Below are 18,843 nucleotides of genomic sequence, written 5' to 3'. Positions count from 1 at the left end.
TCAATGTGAGTGCATTTGTGCAAGAATACTGGCTCATTTATTTTTTGAACCGTCTGTTACTTATGATTATTGTAAATGATCTGAGTGTGAATTATTACTTCTATTTATTGTAAATGATCTGTGTGTAACCAAATGTTTAAGACATTTCTTTTTTTAAATGTTGTTTTAATATATTAGTTTAGTCTGGTAAGTGGTCAACCTGAATCAAATCATGTCTATAGAGCTTAAGGACGATGTATTTTTGGTGGGGATGGCTTTCAGCCAATGGTAAAGCAGATAGTAGTGGGACTATGGGAGTCAAATGGAGACTGGAACTTCTTGAGTGAAGAGCTAAAGGGAGCAATTCTAGACATGTGGTGTCGAGTTCTGGAAGAAAGCAGACCCTTCTAGACTGGCATGGGTGATTGAGTCATATAGGTGATCTTTTCTGGGTGGTGAACAGCCGCTATAATACTCTGAACTTTTGAAGGGACTTTATATTTTGAGAGGACTGAATGTGCCCCATAGTAGGATTCTAACTTTTGCCTCTTGATTTATGGAACTGAGAATAGACAGAGTATGAACTACTATTGTTTCCACTGCATGTGTTAATTTTCGAATCATCTTGCTGAATGCTGAACTATTTTTAGCTGTTGAATCTTTTGTGTATCGTGATCATGAAATGGACTTAGTTTTCATTAATCTTTGATGACTATTTAGTTTGGGAATTTTGCTACCAATCTCATATCCCACATATTGTAACTTTACTGCATTTGGTAAGGGTATTTTCTGTTCATTTTAACTGAATATTGTAGGACCATTTCCCATTTATTTGAGATGTCCTTTCTTGAATAAACTTTATTCAACATAATTCTGTCATCTAAATCAATTACAGGCATTAGAACAGAACCTTTGTTATTAAATTAATCATTTAACTTTTATCTTGTATTTCTGTGTATTTTATTAATTCAAAGTTTAAACTAATGCATAGACTATTTGACTGCACATACCCCACTTATTTTATTCCAGGTCTGGATTTCCATTACATAAGGCTCATTGTCACTCCTACTCTTCTAGTAATAATATTACTGACTATGACAAATCAGTATCAGGTGTTGCACACTCTGCAGTCATACTAGATGCCTTGCATTGCAGGTCTTCCAGGAGTGCTATTCCAACAGAGCAATGCACAGCTGTATATAATGAAATATTATAAGAATGCCTCCACAATATTATCCTTATTTTGTAGGCTGCCAATGTTTCTGCTCACAATGCAAGATAAAATCTATGAGCCTGTGTCATACCCATCTGCTGTGGCATCACAGTATAAAGAAATTTAAAATCTGATTGCAGTAAATATGGATGTTCACAGCATTAGGCCATCATCCATAACTTACTTGCATAGTACCTGTCCAGAATATATTCTGTATCCAGAAAGATGTAGTCCAGGAGACTATGAAAGCTTCATTTTATTTGTAAATATTTATGACAGCTCCTTCCAGGTGTGCTTCTCTTAATTATTTTAATTGTTTCATTTTTACAGTGAATGTGGTTTTCTATCCAGTACTTTCTCTCATACTAACAGTAGCAATAATTAGTTTGTATTTATGCTTTTATTACCAATGAACCTACTAATATAAAATCATTGTTCAACTATTCACACAAAAGCTGATGAAAAATCAGACAATGGAAAGTCAAGGATGGGCTGTAACAATGTTATGAAAATGATAGTTGCTACTCACCTTATAGCAGATATTCACCCTGAGCTGCAGATAGGCATAACAAAAAGATTGTCACAAAATGAGCTTTTGGCCAACAAGGCCTTTGTCGAAAAAAGATGACACACACACACACACACACACACACACACACACACACACACACACATGCTATCACACAAGTGCAGCAACACACACATGACCACAGTTTCTGGCAACTGGAGCCAGACTACGAGCAATAGTGCGTGATGGGAGAGACAACCAGGTGGGGGTAAGGAGGAGGCTGTGGGAAGGAGGGGGAGGGAGAGACGGATAGGGATGGGGAACAGTGGAGTGCTGCTAGTGGGAGCATGTGGGGATGAGGTGGAGAGGGTAGGGCAGCTAGGTGCAGTTGAAAGGTTAAGCAGTGGACTGGGGAGAGAGGAGGGTTAGTGGAAAAGGAGAGAAGTATATTGACTGAGTGCTTTGGTGGAATAGAGGGCTGTGTGGTGCTGGAGTGGGAACAGGGAAGGGACTGATGGGTAAGGACAATGACTAATGAATGTTGAGGCCAAGGGGGTTGTGGGAATGTAGGATATATTGCAGGGGGAGAGATCCCACCTCCACAATTGAGAAAAGCTGGTGCTGGTGAGAAAAATCCAGATGGCACAGGCTGTGAAATAGTCATTGAAATGAAGAATGTCATGGTGGGCGGTGTGATCAGTGACAGGGTGGTCCAGCTGTTTCTCTGCTGACAGCTTGTTGGTTGTCATGGCCACAAAGAATGCAGCATGGTGGTTGCAACTTAGGTTGTAGATGAAATGATTAGTTTCACAGGTAGCCCTGCCTTTGGTGATAGGTGATGCTTGTCACCAGACTGGAGTAGGTGGTGATAGGAGGATGTTCGGACAGGTCTTGCATCTAGGTCTATTACAGGGATATGAGCTGTGAGGCAAGGGGCTGCGAGCAGGGACTAAGTAGGATGAACGGGGATATTGTGTAGGTTCAGTGGATGGCGGAAGGGGTAGTGGAGAGGATATTTCTAATTTCAGGGCATGACGAGAGGTAGTTGAAACCTTCACAGAGAATGTAATTCAGTTGCTCCAGTCCTGGGTGTTACTGAGTCATGAGGTGAATGCTCCTCTGTGGCCAGACAGTGTGACTTTGGGAGGTTGTGGGTGACTGGAAACATAAGGCATGGGAGATACATTTCTGTACAAGGCTGGGAGGATAAATATGGTCTGTTAAGGGCTCAGTGAGAGCCTTGGTATATTTATAGAGCAAATGCTCATCACTACGGATGTGATGGCAGTGGGTGGCTAAGTTGTATAGAAGGGACTTCTTGGTATGGGATGGGTAGCAACTGTCAATGTGGAGCTATTGCTGGTGGTAGGAGGGTTTGATTTGGACAGAGCCACCTTTGAGGTGGAGGTCAACATTGGGGAAGGTGACTTATTGGGTTGAGTAGGACCAGGTGAAGTGAATGGGGAGAATCTGTTGAGGTTCTGGAGGAATGTGATAGGGTGTCCTCACCCTCGATCCAGATCTTAAAGATTTCATCAGTAAATCTGAACTAGGTGAAAGATTTGGGATTCTGGGTGTTTAGGAAGGATTCCTCTAGATGGGCCATGAATAGGTTGGCATAGGATAGTGCCATGCAAGTGCCCATAGCTGTACCTCTGGTTTGTTTGTAGGTAATACCTTCAAAGGAGAAGGAATTGTGAGTGAGGATATATATTTACACATGGTGACTAGGAAGGAGACATTGTTCGTCAGCTATAAGAGAGGATGTGGGGGAAGTTTGGAGGTTGTTGCAGAGGTATTGGTAGCCCAAGGCGGGATTAGGAAGTGACCAGGGTGCAGAGTTGTTTGAGGTGGTGTTATGCATGTTGCTCTAGTTCCTGGAAGGCAAGAGTTTCAGTGTGTGTGATGGGATCCAGGAATTTGGGATTGCATGGTAGGAGAATTTCGTGGATGGAGAGGAGGTATTGCAAAGAGGTTTGGGCCTGATTGGTAAGGTTTTGCAGGACTATGCTGGTGAGGGCTAAGGACTGGTGAAATCTGAACAGATGGAGGTCATTGTAGAAGGAAGTTTGGCAGCTGGAGATGGATAATTTGGTGGTAAGGCCATTTGGGGGGCTTCCATGAGTCAAGTAAAAATGCAGGACCAGTATGTGGGACTGGGTTCTGGCTAGGGATAAGGAAACTTTTCTGTATTGATGCAGATGGAAGGATTAAGTATCCATGGCGGTGGGAAATAAAACTAAAAAAAATTGTAAATAACATTGAATTATGTCCAAAAAATTTCACAAAAATACACCCAAATATGTGGGAAAAGTCATGAAATGAATGCCCAGCAACAAGTTGGTCAAGTTGTTTCTTGGCCACAGTTTGTGAATGGCCATTCATGTGGACAGACAGCTTGTGGATTGTCATGCCCACTTATAGTGCAGCGCAGTGGTTGCAGCTTAGTTTGGAGATCTCATGACTGGTTTCACAGGTAGCCCTGCCTTTGATGGGGTAGGTTACATTTGGGACTGGACTGGAGTAGGTTGTGGTTGGATGGAACTGATGAAATTTTACTTTGGAAAATCACACCCTTTTGTACATTTTAGTAAAGGAAGTATTGTGTTATTAAATGGATCGATAATAATAAAATATATCTGCCACGAAATTATTTAATTTTGATAAAGTTTAATTTTGAGGGCTCTTTTCCTTTTCTTCTTCTTCTTCTTCTTCTAAAATGACTGACACAGATAATTGTCTATTTTAGTTGTTCTATTAATAATTTACTATTATTTTTCTCTCCTCCTCTTCATCAGTGATCATATTTTGTATTGATATATCTGAGATTTGTAGTAGCTTTCAATAGGATATTGTGTAGTTTCTCATTTCGCACATTGAAATATATAGTTTTTTTACTGTTTTGAGTCTTGAACTTGTTTGTTAATTTTTGGTGATATTTTTTTCATTGTGTGTAGCTGACTCTAGGTATAATAATCTATAATATATTGAATATAGTCTCATTCTAAATATTCTGTTATATTTTTATGATGATGTACAGGGTGATTCAAAAAGAATACCACAACTTTAAAAATGTGTATTTAATGAAAGAAACATAATATAACCTTCTGTTATACATCATTACAAAGAGTATTTAAAAAGTTTTTTTTTCACTCAAAAACAAGATCAGAGATGTTCAATATGGCCCCCTCCAGACACTCGAGCAATATCAACCCGATACTCCAACTCGTTCCACACTCTCTGTAGCATATCAGGCATAACAGTTTGGATAGCTGCTGTTATTTCTCGTTTCAAATCATCAATGGTGGCTGGGAGAGGTGGCCGAAACACCATATCCTTAACATACCCCATAAGAAAAAATCGCAGGGGGTAAGATCAGGGCTTCTTGGAGGCCAGTGATGAAGTGCTCTGTCATGGGCTGCCTGGCGGCCGATCCATCGCCTCGGGTAGCTGACGTTCAGGTAGTTACGGACAGATAAGTGCCAATGTGGTGGCGCTCCATCCTGCTGAAATATGAATTGTTGTGCTTCTTGTTCGAGCTGAGGGAACAGCCAATTCTCTAACATCTCCAGATACTGTAGTCCAGTTACAGTAGCACCTTCAAAGAAAAAGGGACCAAAAACTTTATTGGCTGAAATGGCACAGAAAACGTTCACCTTAGGCAAGTCACGTTCATACTGAGTTGTTTCCCGCGGATTCTCAGTGCCCCATATACAGACATTGTGACGGTTGACTTTCCCGTTAGTGTGGAAAGTTGCTTCATCACTAAACACAATCTTTGAAACGAAAGATTCATCTGTTTCCATTTGAGCAAGGATAAAATCACAGAAATTGATTCTTTTAATCTTCTCAGCTGCAGACAGTGCTTGAACCAATTTCAGACGATAAGGTTTCATAACTAACCTTTTTCGTAGGACTCTCCATACAGTTGATTGTGGAATTTGCAGCTCTCTGCTAGCTCTGCGAGTCGATTTTCCTGGGCTGCGAACAAATGCTTGCTGGATGCGTGCTACATTTTCATCACTCGTTCTCGGCCGTCCAGAACTTTTCCCTTTGCACAAACACCCATTCTCTGTAAACTGTTTATACCAACGTTTAATACACCACCTATCAGGAGGTTTAACACCATACTTTGTCCGAAATGCACGCTGAACAACTGTCGTCGATTCACTTCTGCCGTACTCAATAACACAAAAAGCTTTCTGTTGAGCGGTCGCCATCTTAGCATCAACTGACGCTGATGCCTAGTCAACAGCACCTCAAGCGAACAAATGTACAACTAAATGAAACTTTATAGCTCCCTTAATTCGCCGAGAGATAGTGCTTAACTCTGCCTTCTGTCGTTGCAGAGTTTTAAATTCCTAAAGTTGTGGTATTCTTTTTGAATCACCCTGTATAATTAACTCTGTGTGCGAGAGACTGAAATAATGAATCTTTTCTGCTTAGTAACTTTGACACCTGTTAACTTGATACTGTTTTGCTGCACATTAAAGTGAATAAAGGATACCAGTAATATTTACGATATAATACACTCCTGGAAATTGAAAGAAGAACACCGTGAATTCATTGTCCCAGGAAGGGGAAACTTTATGTCACATTCCTGGGGTCAGATACATCACATGATCACACTGACAGAACCACAGGCACATAGACACAGGCAACAGAGCATGCACAATGTCGGTACTAGTACAGTGTATATCCACCTTTCGCAGCAATGCAGGCTGCTATTCTCCCATGGAGGCGATCGTAGAGATGCTGGATGTAGTCCTGTGGAACGGCTTGCCATGCCATTTCCACCTGGCGCCTCAGTTGGACCAGCGTTCGTGCTGGACGTGCAGACCGCGTGAGACGACGCTTCATCCAGTCCCAAACATGCTCAATGGGGGACAGATCCGGAGATCTTGCTGGCCAGGGTAGTTGACTTACACCTTCTAGAGCACGTTGGGTGGCACGGGATACATGCGGACGTGCATTGTCCTGTTGGAACAGCAAGTTCCCTTGCCGGTCTAGGAATGGTAGAACGATGGGTTCGATGACGGTTTGGATGTACCGTGCACTATTCAGTGTCCCCTCGACGATCACCAGTGGTGTACGGCCAGTGTAGGAGATCGCTCCCCACACCATGATGCCGGGTGTTGGCCCTGTGTGCCTCGGTCGTATGCAGTCCTGATTGTGGCACTCACCTGCACGGCGCCAAACACGCATACGACCATCATTGGCACCAAGGCAGAAGCGACTCTCATCGCTGAAGACGACACATCTCCATTCGTCCCTCCATTCACACCTGTCGCGACACCACTGGAGGTGGGCTGCACGATGTTGGGGCGTGAGCGGAAGACGGCCTAACGGTGTGCGGGACCGTAGCCCAGCTTCATGGAGATGGTTGCGAATGGTCCTCGCCAATACCCCAGGATCAACAGTGTCCCTAATTTGCTGGGAAGTGGCGGTGCGGTCCCCTACGGCACTGCGTAGGATCCTACGGTCTTGGTGTGCATCCGTGCGTCGCTGCGGTCCGGTCCCAGGTCGACGGGCACGTGCACCTTCCGCCGACCACTGGCGACAACATCGATGTACTGTGGAGACCTCACGTCCCACGTGTTGAGCAATTCGGCGGTACGTCCACCCGGCCTCCCGCATGCCCACTATACGCCCTCACTCAAAGTCCGTCAACTGCACATACGGTTCACATCCACGCTGTCGTGGCATGCTACCAGTGTTAAAGACTGCGATGGAGCTCCGAATGCCACGGCAAACTGGCTGACACTGACGGCGGCGGTGCACAAATGCTGCGCAGCTAGCGCCATTCGACGGCCAACACCGCGGTTCCTGGTGTGTCCGCTGTGCCGTGCGGGTGATCATTGCTTGTACAGCCCTCTCGCAGTGTCCGGAGCAAGTATGGTGGGTCTGACACACCGGTGTCAATGTGTTCTTTTTTCCATTTCCAGGAGTGTACAAGTGTTCATTTACCATTTGCTGAAACAGGAAGAACACAGACAAAATTATCACACAAAATTATCAGACACAGTAATTAAACAGTTCTAGAAGTATTACATGCTGTACTAAAATTCTGAGTCAATGTGGCTACTCTTGGAAACAAATACAGATCATTGTTGATAGAAGTTATGTGTTTTATTAGTGTATACTTTTAACTAAATAACTTTTATCCATATAAATCTAGATTTTACTGTACTAAAGAAAACCATTAAATGTAAGATCCAACAATATTTTTAAAATTGCTTGTCTGTTGACCCTATTTGTTTCACAAAGTAAGTTGATGGTGTGGTTAAGGCACTGTGCCTTTATTTTCCTGTGACAGGATTGAAATTCCCATCCAGCCGTTTTGATTTAGGCTTACTGTTATTTCCATAAATCATGTAAAGTGAACACTATGAAGATTCTTTTCCAAGACTGTTGTTTTTTTATTCATCTTTGTTAAATCTCATCTCATGCTCAGTATGTAATGACTTTGTCACTGATATGTGTGATCACTATGGATTCTGCCAAAAAAAATTTGTTTGAGAAAGCTATAAAATTTGCAAAGGGACAAAATGACTGGCAGTATACGCCTTCAGGAGTTGAAATTCTAAATACTACCAATATACAAATATACAAAAAAAGCTTTGCTAGTTTTTGGACAGGATGGGGAATGCTAGAACACAGGGCTGATTAGTCAGACCCCAGAATGAGAGGGATCCAATCTCATAACAATTGCTCTCTTTGTAATGTTACAGTTTTCACTCTAGATTCTTATTGATTTGAGTCTGTCATATCCCCCACAGTCTCTGCATTGTTTGACAACATGCAGACAATGTTGTTTTTAATTTTGAAGGAAACAATTCTTTATGGTAGCTGTAAGAGGAGGGACTACAAATGTGACATCATTTTCCAACAGTATGTACTACACAGAAGAAATTTTTTTTTAGTGTCAATAAATTCAATATCTGATGTTAATGGCACATCATTTTTTTCAGGAGGAGTTGAAGCAGGAAAATAAGAAACTAGAACAAACCATAGAAAAACTAGAAAGAAAGGTATATGTGTTTTTAATAGTGTAATATCATGTTTAATTTTTCTCAGTTCTTATAGCTGTTAACTGTAAACATGTGTAAGGTTGAAACTTACAGATTTCTCGTTCAGTGGAAATTTGTCCCTTTTACTAACAAATAATTTTTTTAGAAAGAAATACCATCCTGGTTTCAGTACTTTTCTTCTTTTTCTGCATTAACTGTAGTTCTTCACAATGTCTTTCAGTATTTTTATGAGGTTGTCACTGATTGTTATACAAGGGGCTAGTTTGTATCTTGTGTTTACTTTTCACTTTTTTCAGTTCCCATACACACTAAAAGACACAAAAATGATTTTTCCATATAGACTACCTCCTTCTGTCGTGGCTGGAGTGAAGTTATGTACTGGTACTTTGGTTCAAAGTTATTCAGCAGTCTCCCACCTAACATAAACAAGAAATTGGGAATTATAACTGATTCAAAAGAACATTGAAAACATGCCTCATTAGGTATTTCTTCTACAAATAATGTGATTACCTAAATTCAGATACTGAAAATTCCTGTTAGCTGCATGGCAAGTAACAATGTTCATTGTAAAGCAGCTTGACAAGTACTAGTTTATTGTAATGAAGTCTCAGTTGCTACGAATATAGGTAACAGTTTTCTTTGAAAAATAATACCTACGTTGCCTTATAAGGCTATGCCATGTCACTGCAAACACTATCCACTATTTTGTGCTGTCCTCTTCATTTCTTGAAAATGTTGACAGTTTGTTACTTCCAATATATCTTTGACTATTTTCTTTCTTGACTTTCCCTTGTTATTCTTTCCCATAAGTATTTCCTTCCAATACTTTTTGAAACTTACTCATCTGCATAAATATTCATAATGTTTTGTTTTTCTGTGTTAGATTGTTGCTATGAAGTTTCTTTTCTCATTAATCTCTTTCAATTTATCTTCATTGATTTTTCTTCCTGTTCATCAGGTTTTTATGAGTTTTCTGCAAAGCTGCATTTCAATCATTTCTAAGAACTTTCGTATCTATATACAAGCATAATCTGGATTAATTTCTTGACAAATTATTTTCTTCTGTTCTATACTAAGTGACTTGTTCATTAGTAGTACATTGAAAGCATCTTTAGTGTTGCTGTTCTGTTTGTGATTTTCATGCTGTTTTCTGTAATTAAGGCATTTAATAATATATTTTATTACTTTCGATCTCGACACCTTCAAACTGCCATTTCATTATTATTTGGTTGTAAAATATGTCATGTGAATTGTTGCACATCATAAATGTAAAAAAAGGTACACAAAAATTGGGAAAGGCAACCACTCACGTATAGCTGATTGATCTGTGTTACATAAAATCATCTACCAGTCTTCTTCTGCTTTAAGAGGAGACATGTACCTACACAACCACACAGATACCTTAAAACACACACACACACACACACACACACACACACACACACACACACACACGCCAGTTCCTGTGGTTACACTGACTGTTTATGGGCAATAGTTCATGCCAACTACAGAGCACTTTCCCTGCATCTGTGGTGTGTGGAGAATGCAATACCAAACTGTTCAGGAAAGAGATAGCAACAAGAATGTTCAAGTATGAGAAAGAGAGTGCACAAGATTTCGACAAGGAAACTTGATATGCTAGACTGTAGAAGTCTTGGGCCTTGGGTTACAGGGAAGGATTGGGGGATCCATATTGTACTAAATCACCAGTTGAAATCATTTTATTTTTGATGTGGAGCATTTTAACCATCTGTATGTTGAAATTTACAGTAACTGCATTTTGTGAGTAACCAGTCATGGGTGTAGACAAAACTTTTGTTGCCTTCAAAGTGTAGAATGCTACAAAGTATTTATTACATAACTAGCATACAAAATTCTATAGGCTAAGAGATTCTTGGGATTAGTTAGCAGTAGGAGGTAGGGGGTGGGTTTCAAAGATCATTCAAATAGAAATGATTAGTGTGCTGTGGGAGCCTGATTGCAATACAGATGGAGAAGGATATCTTGTTGGTTAGTTGGGTGACATTATATTACTTTGGGTGGTGTGGATAGAACTTTGGTGGAGGGGGGGGGGACATATTTTGTTTTAGGGAATAGTGTGAGGTAGATGAAGCCCTACCATTGTACTCGGTTGTGTTTTACAGTGCCTGGGTGGTGAAAGAAGTATTAGTCAGTTACTTGTCCACAGTTATGACTGACATTTGTAGGTTTCACAGGAAGAGACAGGATGGAAAACCTGTTTCTGGACTAGCTGGTTGGATATTTTCTGTATCTAGTGGTATTCCCAATATTGTTGGTATGTTTTGCTTGGTTCTGCATTGCACTGCAGACGAAGCCTCACTGGTACCAACGCTAAGGGGGAGGGATGAGGAATGGATGGCAACTCTTAATGGAAGAACTGTCAGTGGTTGGTGCATGTGAATAAAGATTTTTGAATAGCCATCTGAGAAATTGAGAGTGGTTGGTGTGTACTTGTATTCATATGGTCATGGCAATGGTGGTGAAACCTTTGCTGCAGGAAGAAGAATAACATCAGTATAGTTTTAATATGATGAATACATGTTCATTTCAAGGCCATGATGTTGAACTCACTATGAAGGAATTTGGGTAAGGAATTTGAAATCAGATTGGAGGGGAGAAATTCCTAGAAGGTTGCAAGGAGTGGGTGGGTGGAAAGGGACATAGCATCATGGTTGGAGGGAGGTTAGAACAGGTTAGAACTGTTTTTGGATAAGATTATACATGTATCTTTAACTGTCTGAAGGCAATAGGGTGGACTGCATATAAACACTTCCATTGAAAGAAACAGGTAAAGGAAGTTAGGTCATTTACTGGTCTATCATTCTTGTACCTGGGTGGGTTCTGAAGCTGAAGCATGTTGACAAGAATAAGGCTTCTGCAAGAGTCAGTTTTATTTTGGTACTGGTTAACAATAGTACTGGGAGTCTAGATATGGTGTTCAGAAACAGTGGATGTTATGGAGGTTGAAAGAAGTGATGTGGTATATGGAGGGCAGAGTGGGTGTGCAAGGGCACTGTAAGGGAACTCAATGTAAATGATAGGATCTTTGTTGCATAAACATTTGCTCAGGCAGATAAAAGAAATAAGTATCTGACATTGTCTTCTCTGATGCTGATGGGCAGCAGAGATAGTTAATTGTTCTGAGTTTGGTTGGTATCATTATGTAGGATCTGCATGAGCAATCACCTATCAACAGTCACTGTCATTGCGGTACAGATGGTAGTATGTGAGTGTCTATTTGTTAGTATGTATTATATTGTTTATTTATGCTTAAAAGTGACCTGTTTCTATGCACCAAATCGCAGTCTTTTAGCAGCATTTCATATCTCTTACCAAAGCTGAAGAGTTAGTACGAATATGTGAAGTATGAAATTACAATTAAACCAGTACTGCTGTTAGCATGATTAATTTATTCTTGGCTCATAGTCTGATGTCCCTCTATTTAATAAGCACATACTTTTTGTCATTCATTCCATAGTTTAACAGTTTTCCTGTTCCTCCGTAGTAACTATGAGAGTATGTGAAACATTTTTAAATCTGGTACTTATTGCTCTAGGTCTCTGAAATACAAAACTCGCTTGATGAAACTGAAGAGAAATACGAAAAGATTGAAGAAAATAACAGAAAGTTTCAGTATGAAGTTAGTCTTATGTCGGTAAGCACTGATTCTCTCTATGCTTTTTTTCTGAGTTAGAGAAATGTTCATTGATAATATTTAATTAATTGTTCATTACAGCAACTGAAGGAAATATCAGACCAGAACAATATAGTGTTGGCAGCTGAGATTAAGAATTTAAATGCAGAGATTAACAAACTTCAGAACCAATTACAGAGAAGAGATTCAGAGGTCAGTGAAGTGTCTGACTTAGAATATTTGCTTAATTTACTTAAAGTTTTATCCAACATTAACTAAAAAAATTATGTGTTATGTCTTATCTAAAATATACATTCTAAGAGGAATTATCTGAATGGGATGGAAATCAGTAGATGTGATGTAAATGTAGACACAAACAAATGATTACAATTTCAGAAAAATTGCATGATTATTCAAGAGAAAGAGCTTCACAAATTGAGCAGGTCAGTAACCTGTTGCTCAACCTCTGGTCCTCATGGTCCTCATGTTATTTGGCTTGGCATTGATTGACAGAAATGTTGGATGTCCTCCTGAGGGATATTGTGCCAAATTCTTTGCAATTGGTGCATTAGGTCATCAAAATCCTTACCATCATGCTGCAAATGTTCTCGATTAGGGAGAGATACAGCAACCTTGTTGGCCAAAGTAGAGTTCGGCAAGTATGAAGACAAACAGTAGAAAATCTCGCTGTGTGTATGCAGGCAGTATCTTGCCGATGATGTAGATGTAGAGATGGTTATGCAGAGGCTGACTGTGTGTGGGGTACACACACAAGTTTTCTGGTTTGAGTGGCTCTCCATCCAGTACAGGTAATGGTAGCTTAGGAAAATCAGAAGTATCAGTGTAAGTTTCAAAGAAATTCCTTCCAAAAGTGGGAGTATTAAAATCATAACGAGTAACTACTGAAGCATTTGCAGCAAAGTGCCAGAGCTTGAAGTGCTCCTAAAAAGCACTGAAGCCCACATAATTCTATGCAAATAAAGCTGGTTGAAATCTGAAGTTGGCAGTAGTGAGATCTTTGGGGAAAATTTAATCATTTACTCAAAGGATATGGAAGTGGGAAATGGAGGTAGTGTAATTGTTGCAGTAGACAAGGAACTCAAATCCACTGAGATAGAAATTGCAGCTGCATGTGAGATCATTTGGGCCTGATTCAGTGTCAAAGATGGGCATAAAATTATAGTAGGACACTTCTGTTGACCACCAGACTCACCTCCTGATGTAACCAAAACTTTTAGAGAAAACCTCTGTTCACTTGTTTGTAAGTTCTCTAATCATTCTGTAGTCACTGGAGGAAACTTTATGCCACTACACAGTCACTTGGGATAGTTATTGTTTTGTTAGTGGTGGGCATGACAAGACATCCTATGAAACACTATTAAATGCCTTCTCTGCAAACCACCTAGAACAGGTAGTTCAGAACCCCACTCATGATGAAAATATATTAAATCTAATGGCAACAAACAGATATGACCTCTCTGAGGATTTATATATTGAAACTGGTATCAGTGATCTTGAGGCAGTTATAGGAACAATGAACACCAAAGTACAAAGGGCAACCAAAACGAGTAGAAAGATTTATATGTTTAGAAAACTAGACAAAAAGCAGTAGTGTTGTATCACAATAATGAGCTTGAAACTTTAAGCTCAGGACATTGGCATGAAGGAGAACTAGGGCTCAAGTTTGAAAGAGTGGTTGACCATGCACTGAAAAGATATGAATCCAGTAGAACAGTTCATAATGGGAGGGATCCTCCATGGTACATAGTCTATGTAAAATACTTCTATGTAAAAAACTTCTAGAGAAACAGAGACTCCTGCATAATAAGAACAAAACAAAGCATAGAGAGATGCTGAATGAAATGCATTTGGCAATCAGCACAGAAATGAACGAAGTCTTCTATGAGTACAGTAACAGAGTACTGTGAAGAGATCTTTCACAAAACTCAAAGAAATTCTGTTGTATGTAAATGCTGTTGGTGGCACCATAGTTACTGTCCATTCACTGATGGACAAAACAGGAGCTGAAACTGATATTAGCAAAGCAAAAGCAGAAATACTTAACTCTGTTCTCAAATGTTTCTTTTCAAAGAAAAGCTCAGGAGTATTGCCCTTATTTTATCCCTATACTACTGAAAAGATGAGTAAAGTAGATATTAGCATCAGTGGCATTGAGAAACAGCTGAAATGGTTAAAACTGAACTAAGTCCCAGGGGAATCTCTATCAGATTATATGCCAGTTTACAGCTGAATTATCCCCTCTTTTAACTATAATCTGTGCTACACCCCCTCAAGTGAAAACCCATACCTGATAGCTGGAAGAAAGGGAAGAAAGCACAGGTCAAACCTTTCTGCATGAAGCGTAGCAGAAGTGATCCACAGAGCTACTGACCAGTATTGCTGACATCCATTTGTTGTAGAATAGTACAGCATGCCCTGAGCTCAATCATAATGAGGTATCTCAAACACAGAACCCTCCTCCAAGTGAACCAGCATGGATTTTGAAGATATAGACCGTGTCAAACCCAACTTACACTTCTCTCACATGACATCCCGAAAGCCATCGACCTAAGAATTGGTAGATGCAGTACTTTTCTGTTTATGAAAAGGATTTGACTCAGTAACAAACCTACAGTTTTTATCAAAAATATGATATTGTCATATATTTAGAAACAAAGATGATGCGACTTACCATACAAAAGCACTGGCAGGTCGATAGAAACACAAACAGACACATACATACACACAAAATTCAAGCTTTCGCAACAAATTGTTGCCTCATCAGGAAAGAGGGAAGGAGAGGGAAAGACTAAAGGAAGTGGGTTTTAAGGGAGAGGGTAAGGAGTCATTCCAATCCCGGGAGTGGAAAGACTCTCATCAGGAAAGAGGGAAGGAGAGGGAAAGATGAAAGGAAGTGGGTTTTAAGGGAGAGGGTAAGGAGTCATTCCAATCCCGGGAGCGGAAAGACTTTCCACTCCCGGGATTGGAATGACTCCTTACCCTCTCCCTTAAAACCCACTTCCTTTCGTCTTTCCCTCTCCTTCCCTCTTTCCTGATGAGGCAACAGTTTGTTGCGAAAGCTTGAATTTTGTGTGTATGTATGTGTCTGTTTGTGTTTCTATCAACCTGCCAGCGCTTTCGTATGGTAAGTCACATCATCTTTGTTTTTAAATATATTTTTCCCATGTGGAATGTTTCCCTCTATTATATTGATATGATATTGTCACCTATATGAAGAGGTTTATGACTAGATTGAGGAATTCTTGGTAGGGAGGACACAGCATGGTATCTTGGATGAAGAGTAATCAACAGGTGTACCCCGGGGAAGAGTGTTGGTCCCTTGCTGTTCGTATTACAAACTCGATGTCCAAGGAGGAATAGATATTATTCAGGGATATGACAGGAACTATCATTCAAAACAAAAATATCTGTTAGATATGGACTCTACAAAGCATAAATTAAGAGCTATGAGCACTTCTTCATCTTTGATATCATGAACCAAATCTCTTCAACTGCAAGCTCTTTGCTTTCCATATATTGGTACAGAATAGTTTGGACCAAAACAAGAAACAATGGTCTAGTAAGCATGGGCTTTAAAATGCCTACCTTAAGAGCTATGAACACCTGTTCACTAGAAGAGATGAGTTTCACAGTAGAGAGTTTGAACAAGTGCTCACAGCTCTTAAGGTATGTGCTTTGGAATCCACCATTACTGGACATTATTTTCTTGTTTTAGTCCATAATATCATGTCTCAAAGTATGAAAAGCAAAGACATTGCAGTAGAAGAGATTTATTTCATAGTATTGAAAATGACGAAGTGCTCATAGTTCTTAGGTATGGATTTTAGAGCCCGTGTTTACTAGACTTTTTGCTTTGAATCATGATTTCTCTCATACTCCTGAGTGTTGACCATTCCTCCTGGGACTCCCTATAGTAATAACCTTGCAGATAATATTAACAGTAACCTCAAACTTTTCACAGATGGTGGTGTGGTCTGTACTGAAGTACAGTGTGGACAAAGTTGCACAACTGTTCAGTAAGGCCCTGGTAAGATTTCAAAGTGGTGCAAAGACTGCCAACTTGCTTCACACACACACACACACACACACACACACACACACACACACACACACACACATTCATGTAAATGCAACTCTCACACATGTGACCACCGTCTCTGGCTTACTGGTTTTATTATTACCTGTCTGCAACACATCATTTCCACCATATGGTGAGTAACAATATATTCTTTTCATAATATTGTCATTATTCCATCCATAATATTGTACAAACATGAACACAGTGAGTCATCACTGAAACTGGTGAACTCATACAAATACCTGGGTGTAACGAATAGTAGAGACATGAAATAGAATGATCACAAAGGCTCAGGCATGAGTAAAGCAGGTAGCAGGCTTTGGGTTTTTGGTAGAATACTAGGGAAATGCAATTTGTCTACAAAGGAGACTGCTTAAAAATTACTCATGTGGTCCATTCTGGTATACTGCTTAAGTGTGTGGGACTCATACCCAGACTAAAGGGGGATACTGAATGTGTACAGAGAAGGACATCAGGAATGGTCACATGTTTGTTTGAACCATGGGAGAGTGTCATAGAGATATTTAAAGAACTGAACTGCTAGGCTCTTGGAAACTGACTGAAACTATCCTGAGAAAGTCTACTCAGAAAGTTTCAAGAACCGTCTTTAAGTGATCACTCAAGGAATATACTACGATGCAGTTCATATTGCTCACTTAGGGATAAATATATCTAAAAAGAAAGATGATGAAACTTACCAAACAAAAGCGCTGGCAGGTCGATAGACACACAAACAAACACAAACATACACACAAAATTCTAGCTTTCGCAACCAATGGTTGCCTCGTCAGGAAAGAGGGAAGGAGAAGGAAAGACAAAAGGATATGGGTTTTAAGGGAGAGGGTAAGGAGTCATTCCAATCCCGGGAGCGGAAAGACTTACCTTAGGGGGAAAAAGGACAGGTATACACTCGCACACACACACATATCCATCCACACATACACAGACACAAGCAGACATTTGTAAAGGATGGATATGTGTGTGTGTGCGAGTGTATACCTGTCCTTTTTCCCCCTAAGGTAAGTCTTTCCGCTCCCGGGATTGGAATGACTCCTTACCCTCTCCCTTAAAACCCATATCCTTTTGTCTTTCCTTCTCCTTCCCTCTTTCCTGACGAGGCAACCATTGGTTGCGAAAGCTAGAATTTTGTGTGTATGTTTGTGTTTGTTTGTGTGTCTATCGACCTGCCAGCGCTTTTGTTTGGTAAGTTTCATCATCTTTCTTTTTAGATATATTTTTCCCACATGGAATGTTTCCCTCTATTATATTCACTTAGGGATAATGAAGATAAGATTAGATTAATTACAGCAAGCACAGAGGTATTTAAATAATTGTTCTTCCCATGCTCCATATGTGAATGACACACAGGAAGTCCAAGTAACAGGTATGGAAACAGGAATGGAAACCAGTAAAGGGAAATTACAAAATGTTTAATTATTGAAAGAATGGAAGTTCAGTGACACAATGTATTAGGTGATACCTGAAGTGTAGCATAGCAGTTGGAACTACAATTACAATAGAAATGAGATAAAAATTGCAGAATACTGTGATGCAGTAGTTGTTTTTCAAAGTTCATTGACATTTAAAAAATAATTTTCAAATGGGAATAAAAAATAAAAAGGGAAGAAATGAAGCTAGTAAATGGAAAGGAGACAATTAATGAAAAAGAAGAGGAATGTAAAATAAATTATTGCAGGCTGACAAAGAGACATGGAAAATGCAGGACTTTAGTAGGTAGAAACAGTACAGGAACTATTAAGATGTGATCTTTCTTAATGGTCCTTACTCAAGCAATGGCTCAATATGAAAACTCTCTACATGCTTTCTACTATCTAATAATCTGTACACCAGTGCATTATAAACTGATATTGATTATCAACGATAAGCTTTATAAATAGTGCCTTAAACGCACCCTAAATGTAAGAGCTCAAAACACCTTGAACTTCAGGGAGTTTATTGGTGCTCCACTTTGCAGATTGAATTGATAAAAATTAATTTTTGCTGCAGTTGCCGTTGCTATTACCCAACCAAACAGTAAACACATGGGTGTGCAAATTTTTGTAGCAGCTTCATATGCAGTTAAGTACAATGATATGTACCAATGAAAACCAACCGAAATGATTTTTCTTGGAAAGATGGTCAGTCAATTGACTGCATTTCACTTTGTTTTAATATCTGCCATGCAAAAAGGAAAACAGTTAAAATCACAAAGCAAAATAAAGTCAGATGTTACTCATCTACAGGAGGCTGTAACTACCAAACTGCAAATAGAAACACACCCATTTTTAGGATCTCTGGAGTTTTAGGCTGAAACTGTCATATGGGCCCCAACAGGGGAAATTTTACAATAAAATAAAT

At 39.7% G+C, this 18,843-nt stretch overlaps 1 protein-coding gene across 3 annotated transcripts in view; it reads left to right on the top strand.

Annotated features, from left to right (window-relative positions):
• The window catches only part of LOC126480911 (centromere-associated protein E-like), a 588,622-nt gene that overhangs the window by 393,848 nt on the left and 175,931 nt on the right, over window positions 1–18,843 (top strand). For all 3 annotated transcript variants that reach the window (XM_050104316.1, XM_050104317.1, XM_050104318.1), the window contains exons 16-18: window positions 8,672–8,731; window positions 12,309–12,407; window positions 12,489–12,599. In XM_050104316.1, coding sequence (XP_049960273.1) covers window positions 8,672–8,731; window positions 12,309–12,407; window positions 12,489–12,599 — 270 coding nt within the window. The remainder of the gene's footprint in view (window positions 1–8,671; window positions 8,732–12,308; window positions 12,408–12,488; window positions 12,600–18,843) is intronic.

The sequence above is a fragment of the Schistocerca serialis genome, chromosome 5, assembly GCF_023864345.2.
Source record: "Schistocerca serialis cubense isolate TAMUIC-IGC-003099 chromosome 5, iqSchSeri2.2, whole genome shotgun sequence".
Lineage (NCBI taxonomy): Eukaryota > Metazoa > Arthropoda > Insecta > Orthoptera > Acrididae > Schistocerca > Schistocerca serialis.
This window is presented reverse-complemented; position numbering and strand designations above follow the sequence as displayed.